Raw genomic sequence first — 25,279 nt, 5'->3', positions numbered from 1 at the left:
ACATCCAGTTTGGAAGAAATAATAATGTAAAGAGTTTCATACATGTATGTAGTTGTAAATGCTTGAGCATCCTCCAGATTTGTAGTATCCTGATGAAGCATTTTTGCTAAGGTTGTGTCAGGAAATTATGGCAATATGAACACTCATCTGAAAGATCCTGATTGACTGAAAACAATTCAATTTAATTAAATAAGTTTAGAGTAATTGAGTTGATTTTGTCTTTAAAACTAAATGTAATGTGATTGTTAAGATTGTTGTAAAAAATGATCTTTGTTATGTCAATGCCTTTTATGAACTTGGAGATCTTAAATCTTAATTTACCTGACTTTCTAGTGAATTATTAATTAGGATTGGCTAAACAATCTTTTTTGTTAGATCTTCAGCCAGCGGCAAGGAACCTAATTCTGCCATATATACTACTACTTGGCACTGGACCCAGTATGTAGTAAACGCTCAATTAATTTTTTAAAAAATTTTGGGGGCGCCTGGGTGGCTCAGTCGGTTGAGCGTCCGACTTCAGCTCAGGTCATGATCTCGCGGTCCGCGAGTTCGAGCCCCACGTCAGGCTCTGGGCTGATGGCTCGGAGCCTGGAGCTTGCTTCCGATTCTGTGTCTCCCTCTCTCTCTGTCCCTCCCCTGTTCATGCTGTGTCTCTCTCTGTCTCAAAAATAAATAAACATTAAAAAAAATTAAAAAAAAATTTTTTGAATAGTCTGTAAATAAATTAATGAGTGCAATATTTCAAAAGGCATGTTTTTCCACGATTTTTTCTAATATGTTAAGCTAAATCATGATATCTTAGTAAATTCTTTTCTTTCCTTCATTTTTTTCTTTCTTCCTTCATTCTTTTTTCTTTCTTTCATTTTCTTTCTTTTTTCTTCCTTTCTTTTTCTTTCTTTCTTCTTTCTTTCTTTCTTTGTATCTTTTTTCTTTCTTTCTTTCTTTCTTTCTTTCTTTCTTTCTTTTTCTTCCTTTCTTCCTTTCTTTCTTTCTTCCTCTTTCATTTCTTTTCCCTTCCTCTCCTTCCTTTAATACTTAATTTTATCCTCCGTCTTTCCCTCCTTGTTTCTTAATAATAGTCTAGTAATAATAATTAATAATAAATAAATACTAAATTTTAAGAATATAATCAATCATTTTCTTCAATAATTTCACTTTAACATAATTTCAGGCATATTTTATTTTCTAAATCCTATGTATTTTACTTGATTATTTAAATGAATTATGTTTAGGGGCGCCTGGGTGGCTCGGTCGGTTGAGCGTCCGACTTCGGCTCAGGTCACGATCTCATGGTCCGTGAGTTCGAGCCCCGTGAGTTCGAGCCCCGCGTCAGGCTCTGGGCTGATGGCTCAGAGCCTGGAACCTGCTTCCGATTCTGTGTCTCCCTCTCTCTCTGCTCCTCCCCCGTTCATGCTCTGTCTCTCTCTGTCTCAACAATACATAAATGTTAAAAAAAAATAAATGAATTATGTTTAAATGTGTTCCTCAGCAAGACTGATTATTGTATGCAGCTTGATAAATATAGAAAAGTAGCTATTTTAAATAGTAGCTTGCAACAGTGTTTTCAGCACATAAGATATCACTATAAGACCACCAAATACTGAGAAAACATAAAAAATATCACTACCACAGTAACTACATTGGTCATCATTTGTTAAATATGCCTTAATCTTTTTAATTCATGTTCCTTTATAATGAAACTCAATATATATTTCTTTTGGATCATATAAATTACTCTTTCAAATAGACTTTTAAGCTATATAATAGTAATACCAGTATTGTAGAGTAAAAGAGGCATACAAAATGGAATTTCAGAATGACAACAAAAATGAATTTTATATTACAGTTTTTGAAAGTTTATAGATATTAATCAATGAAGAATATATGCATATGACAGCCTTGTATTTTTTTTATTTTAATTAAGTTAAAATTATTTCAAGTTAGAAAATATATGAAGCACGAATTTCTATATAAATCATTTAATTTGCTGCATCTGAAATTTCTACATTACCTCTGATGGAAAGTTTCTCTGTCCTGTTTGTGATGTGTAATTTCATACACTGCTTTCTTCCCTAAGGGAAATGCTTGCTTGATTCAGTTCTTGGATAAAAATGATCTGTCACCATTGTTGCTTTAAAGGACTTTTTTTTTATTCTTTCTCTCTCTCTCTCTCTCTCTCTCTCTCTCTCTCTCTCTCTCTCTCCTTTTAAACAATGAATACTGAAAGAAAAAATCAAGGCACTGGGGATTGCAGTCCAGCTGTTGTGGCATAAATCAATATTTAAAATGCACATCAGTGATTTTTCTTCCCCTAAAAGTGGGGGGGGGGGGGGGAAATTGTGTGCTTAATTTATTGTTTTGTTAAAATGGCCAACTTTGTCTAGGAATGACTTCATACTTAGCTTTGGTTTCTATTTAACTTTACTGCTCAAGAAGAGGGAACAGAACAGTATTATAACTGCACTTTAATATGTGATTCCTGTGCCCTGATGGAGGTCGCTGAAGCTGTGAGTTTCATAAATGAACAACAGCCACATTCACCATGTACTTAAGGAACCTGCTGCTTCTCACCTCCTTTTGCCTTCAGCAAAGGTGACTGGGTTCTATTTTAATGGCTCATTAAAGGAAAAAGATGAAAAATTTCCAAGTAGTCATAGCTAGAAAGGCATCATAATCCTCATCGTTCTAAGTATAGGTATAAAGGAAAACACATCTATCTTCCCTTCTTCAAACAGGAGATTTTTGCAGGATAGTAGCCTTTGGATGTATTTGTTCATTGCCTAAACTCTTCTATGCATTCTGTATCATGATTTATGCACCAGAAGGTTATGCCTGGAAATTCTCTTTTATCATTTTATTCCACTGCTTGGTTTACAGGAACAACAGCTTTCATTCCAAAGCTACACACCGAACACACTGATTTGCAAAAGTCGTCCCCTGCACTCAGATGCCCATCTTAAAATTTCTCCAGCACGCTTCTGGACCCCAAGACGAAGCGCTGCCTGAGTGTGTTAATGGCAGAATCACAATGTGTCAGAATGGTGGCATTATCACTCTTTGATGCCAGCATCACTGTTTCTTGTGTCTCACTACGGACAAACCAAGGCTAAAGGTTAAAGGATGTGGTTTATTAAATAATTCAAGCCCTTAACATGCAACCTGCAAACCTATGGCAGCCTATTAAGTTTACGTTGCCATGATTCACGTTTGGTGTTTACTGATACTAAAGCATAATGCCTGTTTGTTTTACTTTTATTGCCACACAGTAATGTAGTGAGGAAGGGGGATGAAAAAAGGTGACAGGACCTAGCAAGGGGACAATAAGAGCGGCAGACTCACTTGCATAAAGAAGATTGAAGCCTTCCCTCCCTCCCTCCATCTCTCCGTATAGGCCCCAGTGCACATCTGCGTCACTTACAGGGGAGGAGGAGGCGATGAGGCAGAGAGAAAATTGTACTGTGAGGACCTTGACAGCTTCACGGGCGGGCTTTTCCTTTTGCCTTCCTATATTTTCTGGAATATTTATTCTTCTCTTTTACAAACTGACTATATAAAACCACCCCTTCTCGCCTTGCAGAAGGCATTTGACTTTCTCAAAGACACCCGGCAAGCTCTCAGAGCATCCTCGGAGAGGCCAGGCACAGGGGCGCAGGTGCACCGAGAAGACTAGGGGGTGCGCTTCTTCGAGACTTGGGGCGCGCTCTCTCTCTCGCTCGCTCTCTCTCGCTCTCTCTCCCTCTCTCCCTCTCTCTCTGCGCTCTCCAGGCACTGAACTCTGAGCTGCAAGGACAGGAGAGCCGACACCTTCCCGACTGAGGTTTTGCCACGGGTGCATCCCGGGGAGGTGTATCCAGCTGCCGCCGCCTCCCGGGCTTCCGAGCGTGCAGACCTCCCTTCTTCGCGCACCTCCATCACCAGGGTCGTCCCTCCCTGCCGTAACCACGGGGCCCCCGCGCGCGGATCAAGGATTCTCAGCCCTCTGCGTCCGGCTCCTGCCTCTGCTCGCAGCCGGTGGGCTCACCACGCGCGGGTCCTTGCGGACCTGACCGCAGCTGAGCGGCGCGGCTCTGCCGTCCGCGCTCCGGTGGTTGCCTAGCAGGGCGCGCAGCCCGCCTCGCCGCGAGTGCTCCCGGGGTGCAGAGGGCGCAGTCCGCCGCCTCCTCCAACCCCGAGCTCTGCTGGCCTCCCCCACCAGCTGGTCTGTCTACTCCCGCGCCCACTGAGGTCTCTTTGCCTTCTTGCGTCAAGCATGTCAGGCTCTGGGAGAAAAGACTTCGATGTGAAGCACATCCTGCGACTCCGCTGGAAACTCTTCAGCCACCCGTCGCCAGCCCCAGGCGGCCCGGCGGGGGGCGGCTGCCTGCAACAGGACGGCAGCGGCAGCTTCGAGCACTGGGGCCCCAGTCAGAGCCGCCTGCTCAAAAGCCAAGAGAAGGGCAGCGTGAGCACTTTCTGGAAGAAACCTTCCTCTTCTTCCTCCTCTCCTTCGTCTTCCTCCCCTTCGTCTTCCTCCTCTTCCTTTAATCCACTGAATGGCACCCTGCTGCCAGTGGCCACAAGGTTGCAGCAAGGGGCGCCGGGGCAGGGCACCCAACAGCCAGCCAGGACTCTCTTCTACGTGGAGTCTCTAGAGGAGGAGGAGGAGGTGCCAGGCATGGACTTTCCTGGACCACACGATAAAGGGCTGGTCCTGCAAGAGCTCAAAGTGGAGCCGGCCAACTCAAGCCAGGCAACAGGTGAAGGATGTGGACACAGGTACAGTAAGACCCCATGGGGCATCCAAGCATCTCCCAGTTTCCACTGATTTCCCCTCTCCCCTGTGGGCTTTGGTAGTTACTAAGACTAAAACGTTTCAGGTTGAAAAATTTGATTGAGAGATGCCAGCTCGGCTTTTACTACCCAAGTTTATATCATCTCACTGAAAGTTTGCTCATTAATTTCTACAGGCGCATTCATATGGTTTTGCTTTTTGCAACTTTTCAGAGTTGTAATCACAAATTGAATATATATGCATTTTGGTAAATCTTTCAGTGGAGTGGGTCTCATATTTCTGAGATGATGGTGTTCTTCTGTCGTCTTCTGTCACATCAGTATTCCCGTTACCTGATGTGAGATGAAACTTGTTTTAAACACCAGTCACAAGGATCTCATGTACTGGCCTAGAAATTGACTTAGTGTGTTATCTAGGATCCTTGTGTCTTGAATCTATATACCAGAACTAATGAGGTGCGTGAAAGGAGGCCACTGGACAGCAGCATTTTCTCTTTCTCTTTTCTATTCTTCCATGAAATGCAGTGTTGTTATTCTCTATTCTAACTTCCCTTTTTATCTTCCTGTGTGTTCACTTTTGCCTTATTCAGAGTCTTAGAATTAAACTGTTGCTGAGCCTGTTTGCATTCAGCTGTTCTTATTTGGTGGTTTAGGATGGGATCTTTAGGTGGTAGGTCAACATTTATGTTTTGCCTATTTCCAATATTAGACTCTTTTAGAAGAATTCTACCTTCAAGACTTATAGAAAACCTTCAGACACATAAAACTTCTGAGTTTTACATTTTTAGAGAATTGACTCATTATTCACTACTAGTTTTGGCATATAGTGAGGATATGAAAAGATTTGCATTTAAATTCATATGATATCAGGATACATTATTGAAGAAACATAGGAAACATAGGAACATTATAATGGATATGTTTATTAAATTTAATTACCTCTCAATAACAAAACAGAAACAACTTTTTAAACTTCTGGTTGATTGAATCACCTTCTTATAAAGTTGATTAAGTCACAAAAGGAATGCACAAAATAATACTGTGGGTGCTTTTCATGATGTTGACAAATGTGAAATTAAAGATATGAAAAAATATCCTTACAATTTTCAATTATATGGATTATATGGAAGAGCCTTGGACATACTCTAATATGTTAAGACATTTAATGTAATGTATTTATTAAAAAGGAGGAACTTTAATTTGTAATTTTCAAGTATGACAAAGTTTTTTTTTCCATATATAGCAGACCTAAATATTAGTCTATCTATTATTCAATTAAGTAAGATATTTTACCAAAATGGTTATAACTTTGGGTACCACCAATACCATAAAGTAATTTGATTTATGTGTTTACTAGTTATTATAGATTAAGCCTTTTTTTCTATCAAATATGTTGAGCTTTACCTCCTTTAGTGTAGAATATTTAAAACCATTTTTTTTAGTTTTCAGAAATCATAAGCATTTAGCAATTCATTTTATATATTTAAAAGAAAACATTATGTTAAATATTTACTAATTACTACTTTATTGAAACTGATATTTTATGACTAAGAGACTTTATAAAAAATAGATTATTTTTTCAATTCTGTAAAGTCTTAAAACCAGCTTAAAATATGTGACCTTCTGAAAACACTAATGTTTAATAAGTTTTTAAAATTTGTTTTACAACAAATACACTTTTAAGTAAATGAGACATATTTGTCATGAGTAATTTCTGAAGATTTTTATGTAAGTTGAAGAATTTGAAAATACTAATAGAATATTGACTTAAGAAATTATAATAAATAAAAAAATAAAAGTCATAACCAATAGAACACTTAGGCACAAAGCACCCATCAGATGTAACTTCTGGTCCCTCACTTTTGAATGTATATCATTTTTACTCACAAAGAGTTGTATATAAAAAGAATTCTGAATATAAGCAAGTCCCACCAAAACCATCTTTGCTATTGGAATGATGGTTTCCTATGAGTTCTTGCATGTTTAAAATATTAAAAATCAGGTCTAATTTTATTTTTAAAATTGTGTTAAGACATAAATAGTTTAGAAAAATTTGAGATTCTCACTGGAAAAAGGAGTTATTACTGATAGTGTGGATTTCATGAGTTTCCAAACCTTCATAGAGCATTGGTTCTGTGCTCATGATTGATTAAAACCATGCTACTAGACTTGAGTTACCATATATAGATATTGCATATGTATTATAATTATATATATGAATTTTAATTTGTGGTAAGAATAGGGTTCACTTCTCAGAAAAGACAGCATTTCCAAAGTACTGAATGCAAAATAATATGTAAAATAATCAGTAATGTGTATTTTCTTTTGTTTCTATCTTAGCACATGCAGGGAATCTACATAGTGTTTATATTGATCAGTGAGTACATAAACCACCTAAACTCCGCATGATAATTTTGATTACTTGAGTTATTATTATCTAACCATACTGTGAAGTCCCATTTGATATTTAGAATCTTGTTTTATCAGTTGTGACTTCCATGCTAAATTAATCTTCATGTATGAAACAAGAGCTGACCCCTTTCTTTTCTCTTCATTTTCTGATCTTCTGTTTATTCATTTGGTTTCATGCTAGTTAGGAAGATTGGTTTAGACAAGTAAAAGTCACACAGTTGGTTTCACTTGTTCAAACAGCTGCTGGGGATGTTCAAGGGAAAACTTCCTGTAATCTCAGAATTCTGGGAAACTATAATGGAGTTTAAACATAAAGACAACAGGAAGCCACTGGTAAACTAATGTATTACCTGAACCCAGACTTTATCTGGTCCCACCCTACTAGGCATACGTAAAGAAATCTCAGTATTCTAATACCTTAACCATTACACCATTAAGAATTCTGACTATGGTAATAGGTTCCTCATCTATGTGATTAGTCATTTATTTTCTCTACTTCGTTGTGAACTTAGTTGTTGGAAAGTATGTAATCTAGCTATTCAGATTATCATATATTCTTGGTGTGGATATTTTTATCCAAAATTCTATAGGTAGTAATCTAAGAACCAAAGAGCAATATTTATATTTTCACGGTTTGTAGTAATGTGAGTGGGAAAGGAGATGTCATGGTCAACTGCCTCCTTTTTTAGTTTTCTCAGTTCTCACGGAATGCAGTCATCTGATTCCATGGTTTCAACTGCTGTCCACAACCTGTATCTCGAAATTTGTATCTCAAAATTTGGACCTGCCCCTGACCTCTGGTTTCACACACCCACCTCTCTGCTTGACCTCTCTTGTGGATATCACAGACACAATATAAATACAACATTGTACAAAACTGAACTCATAAATGTCCCCCTCTCTCTTGCTCAGTTTCCTTCTTTATCTCAGAGAACAGCTTTCCATGCATTAGGTTGTACAAGCCAAAAATTCAGGGTCATATTTGCCAACATGCTCTTCTCCATTGTTTTCAGTATTCCACCAAGCACTGTCACTTTTTCTTCAAAAATTCCCTTCATTTATCTGTGCCACATCCCTCCATCTCCATTGTTTGCACCTAATTCCAATATACTGTCCCCTTTCAACTCAGCTTCTGCCACTGCCATTCGCATCATCCTCACTCATTAATTTTGCCACATATAATCCATTCTCTGATAGTGGAGTGAATGAAAAATTTAAAATGAAAATATGAACTATTTTGCCACACCCAGATTCTCCTTTTCTTTCTTTTTCCTTTTTTTTTTTTTTAAGTATTGCCACCACCCTCTGACCACATCTGCACAGAAGGACCTTGGATGATCTGTCTCTTGTCTATTATCAAGGCCCTTCCCTCACCAACCTCCCTCTTACCCTCTGTCTTCCAGACTCAGTGTCCTCCCTTAACATTTTTCTCTATCTTTGGGCCTCACAAACTTGTTTTGTCTCCTTGCATATTGGCTCTCCTTCCCTCAACCCACCCTTTTCTGAGTTCATTCCTATTTATCATTGAGATGTCTTGATTAGGAGCTTTGTACATTTCTCAAAGAAGCATCCGTTGATCCCCTAGGCGAATTAATTTAAATTTTTAAAAATTTATTGCATCTGCTCATTCCATGTTCTTGGAGTAACTAAACACTCTCTACTTTTTTTTTTCAATTTCTCATTGTCACCTGTAACTGCATATTAATATCTATGTTGTTTTTATTGTTTGTCTCTAACAAAAATTGCCCTGGGGCACCTGGATGGCTCAGTTGATTAAGCTATTAAGCATCAGACTTCAGCTCAGGTCATGGTCTCATGGTTGGTGAGTTCAAGCCCTGCATAGGGCTCTGTGCTGACAGCTTGAACTCTGGAGCCTGCTTTGAATTCTGTATCACCCTCTCTCCCTCTGCCCCCCCTCCCTCTCTAAAATGAATAAACATTAAAAAAAATTTAAAAACATTGCCCAGTGGACAGACTATTTCCATTTTGCTCATCATTTTGTCCCTATCATAGAGCATGTAGTTACTCAATAAACACTGTTAAGTGAATAAATATTTGTCATAATCATAGTGAGTGACATTGATTAAGAACTTCCTATTTGCTAGGTAGCATGTTGAATGTTTATACTGTACAATTTAATATTCAGAACAGTCCTTTGATTCTGGAACAATTATGTATCCCTTAGGTATAATGATTAGATAGATGAGAAGACTGAGGTACAGACAGCTAATTAATGTGCCCAGAATCATAGACTTGTACATAGTACACCTGCACTTTCTCTTCTTACTCTCTGATCCAGACACCATATTCCAGGCCACTTTGCTAATTCTCCTTTCCTTCTGCTTAAACAAACAAACACAACAGAACATAAGAAAGGGGCTACAGCTAAAGTTATGCTGAAGCAGTTTTCCTATTCCCTTGGTTGCAATGATTCTCTGTTTGAATGTTTAAATAGACTTTTTAAAATAATAGTAATGGGTGGGATGCCTGGCTCAGTCGGTTAAGCCTCTGACTTTGGCTCAGGTCATGATCTCACGGTATGTGGGTTCGAGCCCTGTGTTGGGCTCTGTGCTGAGTGCTGAGAGCCTGAAGCCTGCTTCAGAATCTCTCTCTCTCTCTCTCTCTCTCTCTCTCTCTCTGTACCCCCCCTCCACTTGTGCTCTGTCTCTCTCTTCAAAAATACATAAACGTTGAAAAAATTAAAATAAATAATATAAATAAAAATAATAATAGTGACAAACAATGCCTCATAAGGCTCAAAGAGAACTTCTTAGCCTAAGTTAGAAAACACTCAGTTTTTTTTCTGAAGTATGGTTCATTCTGTGCATTTTACTTTATAATTAAACAACACCATGAGGAAATGACCTAGGGAAAACTAATTTAATTTTTGAATCCAAAAAGAGAGCTTTATGATAGAAATCTGCTTTTGAGGGTCGGAACAATTGATACGGAAAATTGTCACCAGAAGAAAGCATACACCATTAAATTATCATGAAGGTTGGTGAGACCTGAACCAGGTATTTGTTGAGAATGTTAAGAAATCAGTCTTGCCTCAGTCAAAAGGAAAAAGGAACTTTAAAAATGGTTAGAGGCTATTTATTCAGGAAAGGAGTTCTTAAACTATGCTTCTATGGAACACTAAAATGAAGTTATGTTCATATTTTCCTGTAACCCCGTTTCATAGTGAAAAAGAGTATGGAGTGATTTTACTCAAATTTATGTCTTCTTGGCTAATTTTTTTTAATTTTTTTAACGTTTATTTATTTTTGAGACAGAGAGAGACAGAACATGAACAGGGGAGGAGCAGAGAGAGAGGGAGACACAGAATCCAAAACAGGCTCCAGACTCTGAGCTGTCAGCACAGAGCCCGACGCGGGGCTCAAACTCACAGACCGTGAGATCATGACCTGAGCCAAAGTCAGATGCTTAACAGACCGAGCCACCCAGGCGCCCCTCTTCTTGGCTAATTTATCCCAGGCTGGAGTGTTACACAGTCTACTGTTATTTAGAGCAGAACTAGCAGCACATGATACCTTGTTTGGGGAGAGCTTCTTTTATTTATTTTAGGATGGGTTTATCAATATTATTCGTCATTTTATAAAGAAGCCCACAATTTCCAGGTGCCCTCCCGTCTGAGCACACTTGCTTCAGGGAAAATAAGAAGATCATAAAGGAGAAAGAAATGAGACCACTTGATTGAACCTGCAGGTACCCAAAACTCCAGAACCATCTGAGTGAAAGATGTGACTATAAGTGCAGAATGAAACAAATACAACAAATATAACAAACAAACAAACAAAACCCCATGCTAATTGAGTACCATTTTCTGTTTTTCATTGATGAATTTCTAATGAATACCTTGTAAACTATATTATTAACCTCTTTAAGGTATGGTGATTTTAAATAATCTGAAAGTAATCCCTACCAATCAAATTAGCATTTGGCGAATACAGAATATAATATTGATCAGATACTTGTTTTAGTTGGTTTCTTTTTTCTAAGCCTCAAAAAATAATTTGTGTATTTGGGGGATAATATGCTTCTGATGATTACTTAGATGATGTGTTTCTAAGTCACATTTCATTGTTTTTGACCAAGAACTCTTACGGAATTTACAGAAAACTAAGATCTGCAGCATATTTTAGAGTTTCAAGTTTCTGAACATGAAAATATGCAGCATTTTAAACAGAGTCTCTAAGTAACAAGATTCTACTGATTTTATTTTACCATCTAAAATAACCACAGATATTTTTGTAGTAGTTGTAAAACAAATGCTCTGGAATTTGCATACTAGTTTGGCCAATAATAATTTACCTTTCTACATTTAAAATAATGTTATTCCAAACTTTGAGGAAAACATCTGATATAGATACTGATAATCTGAGCTGATTTAAATATTTGAAGATTTTTAAGTCAGGTATAAGCAAAAAGCAAGCAAACAAACAAAAAAACCCAAAACAACAACAAAGAAACGTGTTGTACCATATAAGTTTTAGGATGACTACTTTGCTGACTTTTCTGGCCAGAATTTGAGAACAGATTGATATAAGTGTGTATGAAAGCTTAACATAGGTTTTCCTGACCAGAGAGAATGTGTGCTATAATTTAGGATCCCAAGAAATATCTGTTTTGAGTGGAAAGTCTATGAGGTAGATCATTTTGACTGATGATCATGTCACAGGAATGGTACTTTGTGAAAATGATCTGAGAATCTCCAGTAATAATAAAGAGTGCATTTAGTTGATGTTAATTCTGAACTTGGCCTTTCCCATTCTTTTGGTGGATTTAATCTAATTCAGATAACCGATTACTGTAGGTAATCTTTCATTTTGAGTTTCTATTATAATTGTGACACTGTGTCCAGGCCACATTTTTCCTTAGTGATGTTGATTGACATTTGCTCATGTAACTCAGCATTTCCATCTTGACTAAAATACGGCGGAACAACTTAAATTATGAGACCAGAAAACTGGGAGGGTTCATACTATAAGGGAAAGGAAGAATTCAACAATTTTATAGTTTTTCAAGAGGTGAATGCCAAAAATCTCTTTGTATCAACAATAAAACACACAACTTTGTTTTATTTCTTTAGTAGATTCAAATTCTACTAAAATATCCAAGGTGTCTCTTTAGGCCAATATTCAAAAATACCAGAGCTTCAAAAAAAATGGAAAAATAGGAAATATGGCTATTTTTAAAATCTACATTTTTGAATTTATGTATACAAAAACACTCTAACTTTCTAACTCAGAGATTCAACCTCGAACTCTAACATTTAGGAAATAAACTTGGAGTTGTTTTTTTTCTTGTTTGTAATAAAATTTAAATGTGATGCCTACTTTTACAGTTACCTTTGAGATACTGGTATGTAATTTCAGTAGAGAAGTTCACACAAATTAGTGCCTAGATATTTGGCACGTGGTGATCCTGGTAATGTTTAAACATTTATTGGTGCAATTTTCTTTTCTCAAAAGGAACTTTTGTATTATAATTATTTTATGATTCTGGTTTACCGTGGCTTTGGTTAGATCAGTCAATTGTCATTAACAAAAGCAATATGCCCATATTATATGTATATAAATTCAAAATTCTTAAAAAGAAACTAAGATGAAAAAATCCTGGGCCAAATAATATTCTAATCATTTTATTAGTCACCGTGAAATAACTGGACCTCCTGCCTGGCTAAGACAGAGTAACAGGGACTGGACTCACCTTCTCACCTAGAGAAGCAACAAAGAACAAAAGAGGGAGAGAAGAAAAAGAAAGACAGAAGGAAGACAAATAAAGGCAAAAAGGAATGAAGAAAGAAAGGGAAAAAGAGAGGGAGGAAAGGAGGTAGGAAGGAAGGAAAGAAGGAAGGGAGGGAGGGGATATATGAAACAACATTTTTCAAGACACTGGACATCAGGTACTGAAAGAGATTGATTCCTGAGATGTGAAAATCAAATGAAATGACCCTGTGATTGTCCCAGCATACCTCCTTGAGAGAGATTCCAGACACTGATGCAGGGGAAACCAAGAGAAATATGATAACCACCCTGGATTGAAGAGAGGGAGCTGAGTGTCCAAGGAGCCCAAGTCAGTGAGATCTTATAAGACAGAATGTCACAGAAAAGACCTTCATGGAGAGAAGTCTCAGAAATCTGTGGTGGGGCCTCTTGAGTATTTGGCAGATCAGTATTCAGTAGAATAATGACAGATACATGTGTTTAGGAAACAGCCCAAGTCTTGGGAAAGAACTATATTAGAATTAGAGGGACTAACACCTGTCCCTAGCAATAGGAATGGAATGATTCATGGAATTAGAGAAAGTATTTGGAGGAATGTTATATTAGTAACAGGAAATGACTAGCCCTAGAATAAATGCTGCCATGGTTCTGCTTAACAAATCCAAAAGTATCAGACGGTTTCCACGTAACATTAAATGTGCCTTGGAAAAAAATTGAAGAATAGTTCATATATTTAGAAGTATTTAATACCAAACAAGGTGAATTTTGTAATGTATGAAATCCAATTAAAGATGATTAGGCAACAAAGGAGTAGAAAAATATGAACCATAATGAGGAGCAAAATAATCAATTAAAACTGACTAAAAACTATGGCTGACAAGGTAATTAATGCAGTTAAATCATATTTTATGTATTCAAGTAGTTAAGTAGGGTCATGTAGATAGGAAAAGATTAACATCAGACTTCTATAATGCCTGAGATTATATATATATATATATATATATATATATATATATATATACACGCACACACACACACACACACACACACACACACATACACACTCACACACACATACATATAGGGTGACATTAATGGTAGAGCACAGATTGCAGAAAAACATGGTACCGGCTGGAACAAGGAATGGAAATCACCAGAAATGATAACTACATGGGTAAAGTAAGATTAGTTTTTATTATATAAATCTGGAACATTTAAAAGATATATGATGGTTAAACAAACAAAAATATTATAATATGAGAGGTGTGTTGTATTTTTTTTCCATATGTATAAGATAAATGTATGACAACAATAGCATTAAGACTGTTAGGGGAATCAGGACGGCTGGGTGGCTCAGTCAGTTAAGCATCTGACTCTGGATTTTGGCTTAGGTGGTGATCTCATGGTTTCCTGAGTTCGAGCCCCATGCTTGGGATTCTCCCTCTCTCCCTCTTTCTCTGCCCCTCCCTTGCTCGTGCTCTCTCTGTCTCTCTCAAAATAAATTAATAAACTTAAAAGAAATACTGGGAGAGGAGAAATGAAAGTACAGTATTATACGGTTATTATACTAAATGTGAAATGGTATATCATTTGAAGGTAGTCTTAGAAGTATATTATAAATCATAAAGCAACCACCAAGGTAATGGAACAGTGATAAATAGCTAGTAATCCAAAAAAGAAGATATGATACTCTCATAAAAATTATTTAATTAATCTAAAAAGTAGGAAATGGGAACAAAGATAGGGCAATTAGAAAATGCACAGCACAATTTTAGTCTGAAACCTAACTATATTAACAATTACATTAAAAACAGCTCCTCTATGCATCTATGATTAAAATGCAGAGTTTATTGGGTTGTTTAAAAAGCCAGATCTAAGTATATTCTGCTTATAAGAAATACACTTAAAAATAAACACAAATTTTTGTTGAAAGGAAAAGGATAAAAAAGATATAGTATGCTAAGATTAATCAAAAGAAAGCTGAAATGGATATATTCATACTAAACAAAATATATCTCAAAACAAAATATATCTCAAAACAAAGAATATCGATCTGATGACAATCTTGAAAAACCTGCAGTTAACATCTTAGTGTTGAAAGACAAAATGTGTTTCCTCTAAGATCTGGAGCAAAATGAGAATTTCTTCTCTTATCACTTATTAAACATTGTATTGGAAATGCTAGTCAATTCAATAAAGAGACAAAAAGAAATAAAAGCCATCTATACTGGAAAGTAAGAAATAAAATCATTTTCATTTGCATAAGAATTGATCATCTATGTAAAAACGAAAAACATAGTCTTTATTTGCAGGCATAATTGTTTATTAAAAAATGTTTATTTGAATCTGCAAAACAGATAATGGCTTTTTTAAGGTGGCAGCATATAGAGTGAACATTCAAAAATCAATTATATTTCTATATACTTTCAAGGGAAAACTAGAAATTAGAAATATAAAAATAATATATCTCATAGTAATATCAATAAAATATGAAATACTTAATAATAAATATGACCAAAAATATGAAGATTCATACATCGAAAACAATAAAGCCCTCTGATAGAAATTAAAAACCTAAATAATGGAAAGATATACTATATTCATGGATCAGAAAAATTACTATTACTAAGATGTCAAATATTTCCCAATTCATCTATAGATTATAAACATTCCCCCAAGAAAATGTTTGCATTTTTTTGTTCAAATTGACAGATTTATTCTAAAATCCATTGAAAATTTGAAGGACCTAGAATAAACAAAACAACTTTGAAATAATTTAACATATTTGAAGACTAACACTTCCTGATTTCCAGATTTGTTATTAAGGTACAGTAATAGAGACAATGTGGCATCATTATCACAATATATATGAATAGGGAATGGTAAATAATTCTGATAATAGCCATTTTATGAAACAACATTATGCTATTTAAAAAAGAATAAGCTGCTCTTCAAATGCCATGATTGAATGTAAAAATGTTATGATGAGCCAAAGAAACTAACTGTGTGGTATATTTCTCCTATTATAAGTCAGATAAACTTATTCATTGTATTTATTATTCATACTTTGAATAGAAATTTGATTCTAACTTGCCTTGAATCATTTATTGGAGTCAGATGCCTCTTTGAGTTGATACATAGCCTAAGAAGTCATCCATTGACATTTTGCAGAACTTGATAATGAAATATTCACACCGACTCTTTTGCTACCTTCCACTTGGCAGCAGATCAGAAAGAAGGGAAGGCTAAATAGTTTTATAGTAAGTGTTCTGCAAAGAAAGTTCAGAAGGCCTTGCTTTGTGACCACAAGGGACTTTGTATCATGAGTCAGCGGAAGCATCTCCGTTGCCAGTACTAGAGGAGCAACAATACAATCCATGAACTTTACCTTAATGATTCAGAAAGGAATGAGCTATGTGCCGTCTTCTTTTTTGACTCCTCTTTGGATTTTTCCAGATGACTTGAACATTCCACTAGACGTGTTTCCCCACAGGGAAAAAAGTCTCATTATTTACTCATTCTTGTCCTAATAGATCTAAAATATTTACATGTCATTATTCTCCCTAACAACAGCCTGTGACTTTTAGATAGATTTCTTATCAAATACTTTTTCAATTGTAAAGTCAAATTTGTATTGGTATAGTATAGTATAGTACAGTATACTGAATTTGTATTAGTATTTGTAATGTATACTAAATTAGTTTTAGTGTTAGTATTTGTATTGTATAGTAAATTTGTATTAGTATTAGAGCCCCTCAAAGACACAATTTAAAAATATTTTCTAAATGTAAATTTTCTTTTCCTTTCCCCAGATTGATATACCTAGTGGGAATCTTAAAACTCCTTTGTATCGTTCTCACTCTTATATTCTATCTTTGCCTCATACCAAATTTCTCTCTTTGTATGGTAAATATTTTAATTCTTATTCTTCAATAAACTCCAGAAAAATCTTAGGTCTTTATAACATTGCAAACTGAAATATGTATGGTGTTTAAATATTGAAAAATTTTTATGGCATATATTTCTCTAAAATAATATTGTTTGACTTTAAAAAATATATCAGCCTCCACAGTTGCATGTTACAACAGAAAGAAAACTGGATTTGGCAATAGAAAACCTTAGTTTTAGAGTACACTCTACTTGTATAGGAAAATGTCACTGTTGCCACTTAAATTGCTTTTTATCTCATTTTTTTATTAGACTATGGTGGGAGAGGGCAAAAAATGCATCATATCTAAAGGCCTCTAGCCTTGCCACCACAAAAGAAGACAGTGGATCTTTACCTATAGTTGATTCAGCTTGACTCCTAGTATATCAGCGTGAATTAGGCTGCACTTTGACTACTTAAGATATGAGGTAAGCTCTATTTGAACACTTAAGGTATATTCTGAGCCAAATGTACCCCAAGGAAAATGCTAAATGTTCCTCCACTTAATGAAGACTATTTTAAATCAGTTTGGACTAGTCTGGAAATACATTTCCAGACAATATGCTGGCTTCTTGAGATACAGAGAGGTATAAAAACTCCCTTTTTTTCAGAGTAAAAAACTAGTAGTAAACTAAGTAATTTTAGAAATTTAACTTGTAATATACTAAATATATCTTAAAAGAGATTTTTAAAGGTACAGAAAAGGAAGGCTTTGAAAAGGTCTTAATAAAGTTCAGACCAGCATCAGCATGTGCAGTTGCTAATTAGAAGAAAAAATAGAAATGAATTAGCATGGCTATGCCTGGGTAAAATGTCAGTTGATGTGGCTGGGGCTATAGATCATAATCAGAAAATGGGGGCCTTTCTCGATCATACTAAAGATTTTGGATTTTATGTATGGTGACTGTGAATGAATCTAGCTGATGAGATTCAAACTTTAGTGTGACAATATTTGAGATGGACCAGAGAAAAGATGGGGGAAGCTGAAAGTGGAGAGCCATGTTAGAAAGGCTAAAACAACAGTCCTGGTGAGAACTATTACTAAGAAAAGGGACAGAAGGAAAGAAAGCATTTAGAAAATAAAATGCCACATCTGCCAATTAATTGGGGTTTAATTGTAAAAGAGAGGATGAGAGAAGATCTACAATTCTGCAATGGCAAATGAATGTACATTTTTGTGTGGGTACAAAGTGGATAATGCAGAAGGCTGGAGGGAAGAGAATTACTTTTGTTTTGAATAATCTGAGTCCAGTAAAGTAGCTGACATAAATATTTTTTGTCTTAGTCTTTGTGCAGTAGTTGTAGTGGGCTAAAAAAAAATAAAGAAATTAAAATTTAGGAAAGTGTAGTTATAGAGTATGTAAGTTCTTAAGATTTCACATGAACAATAGACCTAGATAGTGAGAGCATCAAATATGTTGCCATGAGAATGAGTTAGTAACTTGAGTTAAAGGTGTACAATTCAAGGAGCTGGAAGCAGGGGCTATATTATTTGATAAGTCATCTATAGAAGATTGAATATGCCCAGGAATATAGTTGGATTTGAAGGGTGTCAATGTCTTCAGTGATGAGAAGGCATAAAAACAGCAATATGAAGTATATGAATACAAACAAGTCACTTGAGTCTTCAAAAGAGAAAGGGCTTTGTTGCTTGAGAAAGAAAGGCTCATAGGTGCACAAATGTAGTGCTAGACATTTCCAGACACTACCTCCAGGTACCACAGATGGGAAGAATATGAATAACCTACCAATGAGAGGGGTGCAAGGGAGGCAAAGTGATTTATAAAGCATTTTTGAAAGAAATAATCCAAGTTTCAGATTGAAAATCTCAAAAAGTCAGCTGAGGCACAATTCCACACCTTTATGTGTATAAGGTTATGAAAGAACAGATCACTACTGAGGCTTGTGTTTTGTGCGATGGTCAAGGATGGTAGTAAGTGTTAAGAGCATTAGTGAGATTAATTGGATATAGTTTCATATAAACCAGTGGTGAAAAGTTGGTAGATTTGAGAGGTACTTTCAGAGAGGTTGGGACTAGTATATGTTTCACCAACCATTTGAGAGATATTTTTCATGGATAAGAGAGTGGATTGGGTGCTGTCATTATGGTAGGCTGTGTCATCTGTGGGGCCTGAGGCAAAATTAAAATTATTAATTATTAATAATTAAAATGTATAAAATGTTGTTAAAATTAATAATAATTTACGGACCCAGACAGTAGAGCATAAAACCAAGGGCCTTTCTGAACATAGGTCCCTATCTGACTACACAGGTCCACACACATGAAGCTGGCCTTGAATAAGATTGTGGCCACAGAATATAAAAAGTTGACATAATCTGGAAAGGGACCTCTTTTACACAAAACTAAGAATAAGATACATTTGAAAAGCCAAGAAATGGTAAATCACTTCCAGCATAAACAGCTACATCTTCAGTGAATTTTACACACACACACACACACACACACACACACACACACACACACACAAAATACAGATGGCCATATATAATTACAAATATGCTTTTTAAATTTATTAACTTGAAGTGGTAAATAACTTCCCCAAACAATACAACACTTCTTAAATATCCAACATGTCATTACATTTGAAAGGAATGCTATTGGAACCAAGAAGTTAATATCAAAAACTTGAGCCTCAAGGAACTTAAAAGTATGTCTAGTCAGCTCTACTTCAAGATAGTTTCTCAATATTCACACACATGCCTATAGTTTTCTATGCTGAGTTTGACATATTAATTAAAATATTTCCTATGTTAATTCTTTAGAAAAGAAAAGAATTTATCGGTAGCTTTATATTTCACTCAACTTTATCCAACTGTCTACCAGGTTGGAGAATTACATTGGTCCAGGAGCTAGTCAAGGAGAAGTATACCAAAGTGAGCCAATGTAACATTATCCACCTGTGTAAAAGAACATCAAAGTAATATATTCAATTGTGAAAAACCAGTGATAGCCACAATCTCAGGAAACATCCTTCCTATTGTTACTTACTGACCATAACTACATTGTGAGGTTAAGTATAACTTTTTATAAGTATTATATTAAAAAAATAAAAAACATATTGTATTTAAATGTGCAGATAAATTTAACTGAATGTATAAAGTAAATTGGCAATTATTTTGGACTTTCTTCAGAGAAATTCTGGCAGTTAAAAATTAGAAGAATGAGTGATACACTTGAAATTACAAATTTGTGATTCCTTATAATTATAGAAGCTTTATGATAGAAAAGGTTAATCTCTCTCAAATAGCAAATATATCTAAAATAGAAATTATCTCCTTATACTCAAGTTTCTATTAAGTAAATGGCTTAAATTTATGTAGTTATAATATACAGGGTTAGAAATAATTAGGAATATTTCATTGCTGGTGAGAATGTAATTTGCTTTGGTGTGGGGATGTGGAGAGAGCCATGGGACAATATCTATGGTATGAAACAATATAAAAGCCTTTTAATTCAGGAATACAAATTTTGAGAACATATCCTTCAGAAATAGAAGCACTTTGATGTTAAGAAACTCCCATGCTCCATGCTTTTTCGTCAATAGAAGAAATAAAAAAATCATTTTATATTCATTTTGTAAAACAAACAATATAAAATATACGATATAAAATATATCCTGTAAGATTATATAAGTAGGAAAAGAATAAATTATGTAGAATGTCTCAGATAACACTAGTGTTCAATGCATAAAGCAATTTGAGATATGTGCGAGATATGATTACATTATAGTATAAATTAAAAACAAGAAATCTTCACATGCATCTCTTTATGTGTAAATTCCTTTGTAAGACCAGAGAATAGTATGATTAAATCAAACACCATATTTTACATTTGTTACATGAAGATTATAAGACATATAGACTATGTGTGTCTATTGTTTTCTATGTTGTTAATGTGTTACATTAAACTTTAATCCTATTTTTTAAATTAATAAGCTAAGAAAGGTTGCAAAAAATTATTTTATTAAATATTGACTTCGAGAATGATGCATATAATGGGTGTCAAACTTTGGCAAATGCCTATTGGGGGTGTTCAAGAAGAGTAATATTGCCATCTATTGGTCATTTATTCACATAGAAGATACATGGTCCCTTGAAAACAATGTGAGAGATGATCAAGCAGTTAAAACCATATAATATAGCAGATAAACAAGGACATCAAAATATCCTAACTTACTAACAAATTGCTAGGAAAGATTTTCTTCTTTTTTTATATTCAATTTTCACTATGCTATTAAAGTAATTAATGACGTTTTAAAATGAGTTTTGGAGTGTTCCCTCCTCTTTGATAATTTGATAGTTTCTATCTTTGTTGAACTCCAAATTTTGTTCACGCATTGTTTTCCTAATTTCATTTAGTTGTCTATGTGTTCTGTAGTTTACTGAAGCCCTTTAAAACGGTTATTCTGAATTACTTGTCAGACAGTTCATAGATCTCCTTTTCTTTAGGACCAGTTATTAGAACTTTATTAGTTTTCTTCGGTGATGTGTTTGCCTGATTCTTTGTGATCCTTGTACCTTGTGTTGGCATCTGCATTTGAGTAAATGATACATGCTTCCACACTTTTCAGGTTCACTTTTGAAGGAAAGATCTTCTCCAGTCTGCTCAGCTTGAGATTTTAGATCTATCAGCTGTAGATCTATCAGATGTAGATCTATCATCTACAGGCAGGCAGGGCCTACTATCAAGTTCCTTAGTTGGTTGAGGCCCACTGCCTGTGCATGCTCTGAGATTTGTGGCTGAGGTAGGGGTGGAGTGTGTTGGGGGGTGGCCACTGGCTGAGCTCCATGACTAGATTAGCCTGCTGATTAAGCTCTTATTCCAGTGGGGTTTCTAGGTAATCTCCCTGGTTGGGTAGGGCTCCTGATATTCTCTGTGGTCAGGTAGGGCTGCTAGTTCGGCTTTGCAACTGTATCTGGGTGTGGGGTAACAGACTCTGTTCTCTAACAGGGTGATGCTACTAGTGAGAGTCTAATTGCACACAGCTGAAGTCTGGGCTCCACAATTGCTCATGGTTAGGTTGGCCCTCAGGCTGTATGTACTCCTTGACCAGATGGTGCCACTGGCTATGCCCCCAAATTGGGTAAGGCCACAGGCTGGGCTTCACAATTAGGTAGGCCCTTGGCTATACTGTGCTGTTATGTAAGGTTACTGTCTGGACTCTCTTGTTGGGCAGGGCCTTCAGTTGTCCCCTGCAGTTGGGTGGGGATGCAGGCTGTGCTCTGTGTTTGAACAGGGTCTTATCCAGGCTCTTGGTTGGGTAGGGCTGAATTCTATATTCCATGATTTAGTGGGCCGCAATTTGGTCAAGGCATGTTTGGATAAGGTCCCATGCTGTGTTCAACAATTGGGCAGGGCCACAGGGTGGGCTCTACTGCTGGGTGGGGTTGTAGGCTGGGCGGTACTGGACAATGGGCTCCCAGGCTGTCCAGGGTCACTGTTCAGGCTTTCTGGCTATTCAGGGCCAGCAGTTATGCTCAACAGCCAAGGTGGACTGCTGGCTTGGTTCCTTGTGGTCTGTAGGATGGGCTCCAGGCCTGCCTGGATTCTATGACTAGGCTTCCTGGCAGAGTGGGACTGGAGGCCATGCATAGTAGTTGGGTGGGGCTGTACATTTGCTCTTCTACCCTTGCTGTAGAATGTGCTTAGCAGTTAGGTGGAGCTTTGAAATTGGTCCCCTGCCCAGTGGAGGCATAGAATGGGCTTCATGGACAGTACAACCTCTTGTCTGGGAACTTAAATCAGTCAGAATGGCCAGCTGAGCTCCCTGGCCAGATGGGGCCACCAGCTAAGCCCTGCAGATGGGAAGAGCCAGTGGCTGGGATCTTTGTTTGGGTGCTACTATTAAGCAGGGACTCAGTCTGCCAAGGTCTGAGCACTGGTTGCTATAAGCACCACCCTTTTTTTTTTTTATCTCTATCTGATCCCCAGTGATGGAGCACCCATGGATTTCCCCTCATGATCCTTGGGCAATGAGACCTGGATGTCTACCTGGGGCTCACATTCCCCCATGAAAAAACCTGGGGTGGCTCTCTTGGTGAGGTGCTATGCTGGCCCAGGGCAGGAGTGATGAGAGTAAAGGGCAACCAATGAGGTCCTTCTCAGTTTCTGTGGTCCAAGAGGGGCTACAGCCTTAATGCCAAATGCTGGGATTTTCACAATGGTGTTTTATCTGTGGATAGTTGTTAGTTTGTCTTTTTGTGAGAGAGACTGAAGTCAGTCAGGAGCAACCTGTGTCAATATTTTCATATCATCACTCTCCCCAACTTTTCAAAGATTCTCAAAATTTGCTTAATTTTTTCCTAAAAATATTGAAAAAGAATTAATAGTGTCTACCTTACAAAATGCAATAATTTCAATTACTTAAAATTATATAAAAGTATAATGGATAAATATAATGTTAAAAGCGTACTACCTATAATTCAAGTGAACTTTTGTATTTGAAAAAGACCACACATTCAAGTCATGCAAGGCAAATTTATGGACTCTTGAGTAGAAGGAAACAATGGGCCTACTATTCTTAAGTCTGTGTCTTGCTGAATTACATGAGGTTCCAAGTCTGCCTGACCCACCTCACATGCAGATTTGAGTGAATTATGGCAGAGTATCTGAGGGCTCTTGGAGACTAACATTACACCATAGCAGTTGAGCTAACAGCGTTGGGAGTGTGGTCCATAATACCAGAGTTAATGAAACTAGATTGAAAATGCTTGCAGCATGTCACTTTCCCATCAGTCCAGAGTTTTTCCTAGGCTTTATTATTGACACGTGTAATTTGCTCAAGATTTTTTATATAGAACTTTGTCAGTAAAACATGTAACCTTGAAACTAGTATTGCATATTAACCTGACAACGTTCTCCACAATGGTCCATTGGCTATTATAAAGAAAATAAAGAAAAGGATAAACAGAGCAAATAAACACTGGGCTCTCTTTAAACTAATTCTCTGAAAGTTTCTTTGAATTTATGAAATACAGTATCAGGATAACTTTTCAGAGTCTATAGAAGCAACATGTTTTAATTGTAACTCTAGGTAGATCTTTCAGATCATCTTGTCCTGAAGCTAGTAAATTACAACCATAGTATTCTCATTTAGCTAACTGTTGCCTTAGTAATTCAAATTAAGTTTTGTCCTCACTCAGATTAGATAATCTGGCAATTGATTCTCCTCTTTATTCCATTTCCTTCAGAAGAGACTATATATTGATAAATCTACTAATCACATTCCTCTCTTACCTAGAAAGTGGGGTCAAGTTATAATACATTGAGCAAAGAACTTTTCCACTGCTTTGAGGTTTGCTTATGGTATTTTTGTTTTTAAATCTATTTTTTACCACAGCAAATACTTTTCAGAACTCTTACCATTGGGAGGTTTTTATTGTTAAGTACAAGCCCTTGTCAGTTCCCCAAATGGAGCTGTTCTGAAAGGTTATTTTGAATTTTCTCCCTAAGACACTGCTGAAAAATTCTCAAAAAATCCAATAATGCACATTAATTACACTAGAATTGAATCATCTTATTGGCAATGCCATTAAATTTCTTTTTTAATTTTTTTAAAATTTTAAAATTTTTATTTATTTTTGAGAGACTGAGACAGATCATGAGCAGGTGAGGGGCAAAGAGAGAGGGAGACACAGAATCAGAAGCAGGCTCCAGGCTCTGAGTTGTCAGCACACAGCCCTAGATGGGGCTCGAACTCACAAACCACGAGATCATGACCTGAGCTGAAGTCAGCTGCTTAACGATTGAGCCACCCAGATGCCCCGCCACTAAATTTCTATTTGGAGGATTATAGAAGAGAATTTTTCCCCCAATAATTTACATGGCAGTGGAATCAGGGGCTCATTTTACACAGCATGAGAAACAGGATGTAATCTAGCTCCAAATCCCTATTGGTCTGCTTTGATCTGTGGAATCTAGAACATATTCTTCCTGTCCTTCCAGGAGCCTTCAATTGATTATCTTCCCCCCCTTTATCTTAATACCGTCTTTTTATTAGAAGATTTCACTCATCTTAACCTATAATAAGAGATAGCAAGCCAGGTTGTAATTACACTCCTTAAAGCCTCTCTTAAAATAAGCATAAAATAGTATTGCATTTTTAAAGGATATTATTGCTGGCAACAAAAAGAAGAGAGAGAGAAATGACTTGGCATAAAATGAAAGTTACAAATTTGGCATGATGTCTCAAAAAAAAAAAAAAACTGTAACCATATTCCTGGTAGAACCAACTTAATGTGCACTCGATCTGCTAGTCTCTCGGGGCCGTGCTTAGGAGGGTCCCACATTTGGTTTAATAATCTTCCCTCTCCCTCTTAAAAGTCTTAATAATGTTGAATCACTTTCTTCCCTTGCATTTTTCACTGAGTCCCACAATTACTTCATCAATTCTTAATAATCCTGAGAATATAAGTAGAA

General features: G+C 36.4%; 1 protein-coding gene across 2 annotated transcripts in view; it reads left to right on the top strand.

Annotated features, from left to right (window-relative positions):
* The first annotated feature begins 4,249 nt into the window (after window positions 1-4,249).
* Window positions 4,250-25,279, top strand: part of KLHL1 (kelch like family member 1) — a 360,434-nt gene continuing 339,404 nt past the window's right edge. For both annotated transcript variants that reach the window (XM_047864918.1, XM_047864911.1), the window contains exon 1: window positions 4,250-4,755. In XM_047864918.1, coding sequence (XP_047720874.1) covers window positions 4,250-4,755 — 506 coding nt within the window. The remainder of the gene's footprint in view (window positions 4,756-25,279) is intronic.

Source organism: Prionailurus viverrinus, chromosome A1 (assembly GCF_022837055.1).
Source record: "Prionailurus viverrinus isolate Anna chromosome A1, UM_Priviv_1.0, whole genome shotgun sequence".
Taxonomy (NCBI): domain Eukaryota; kingdom Metazoa; phylum Chordata; class Mammalia; order Carnivora; family Felidae; genus Prionailurus; species Prionailurus viverrinus.
Note: the sequence above shows the minus strand (reverse complement) of the source record. Positions and strands in the feature narration are given on the sequence as shown.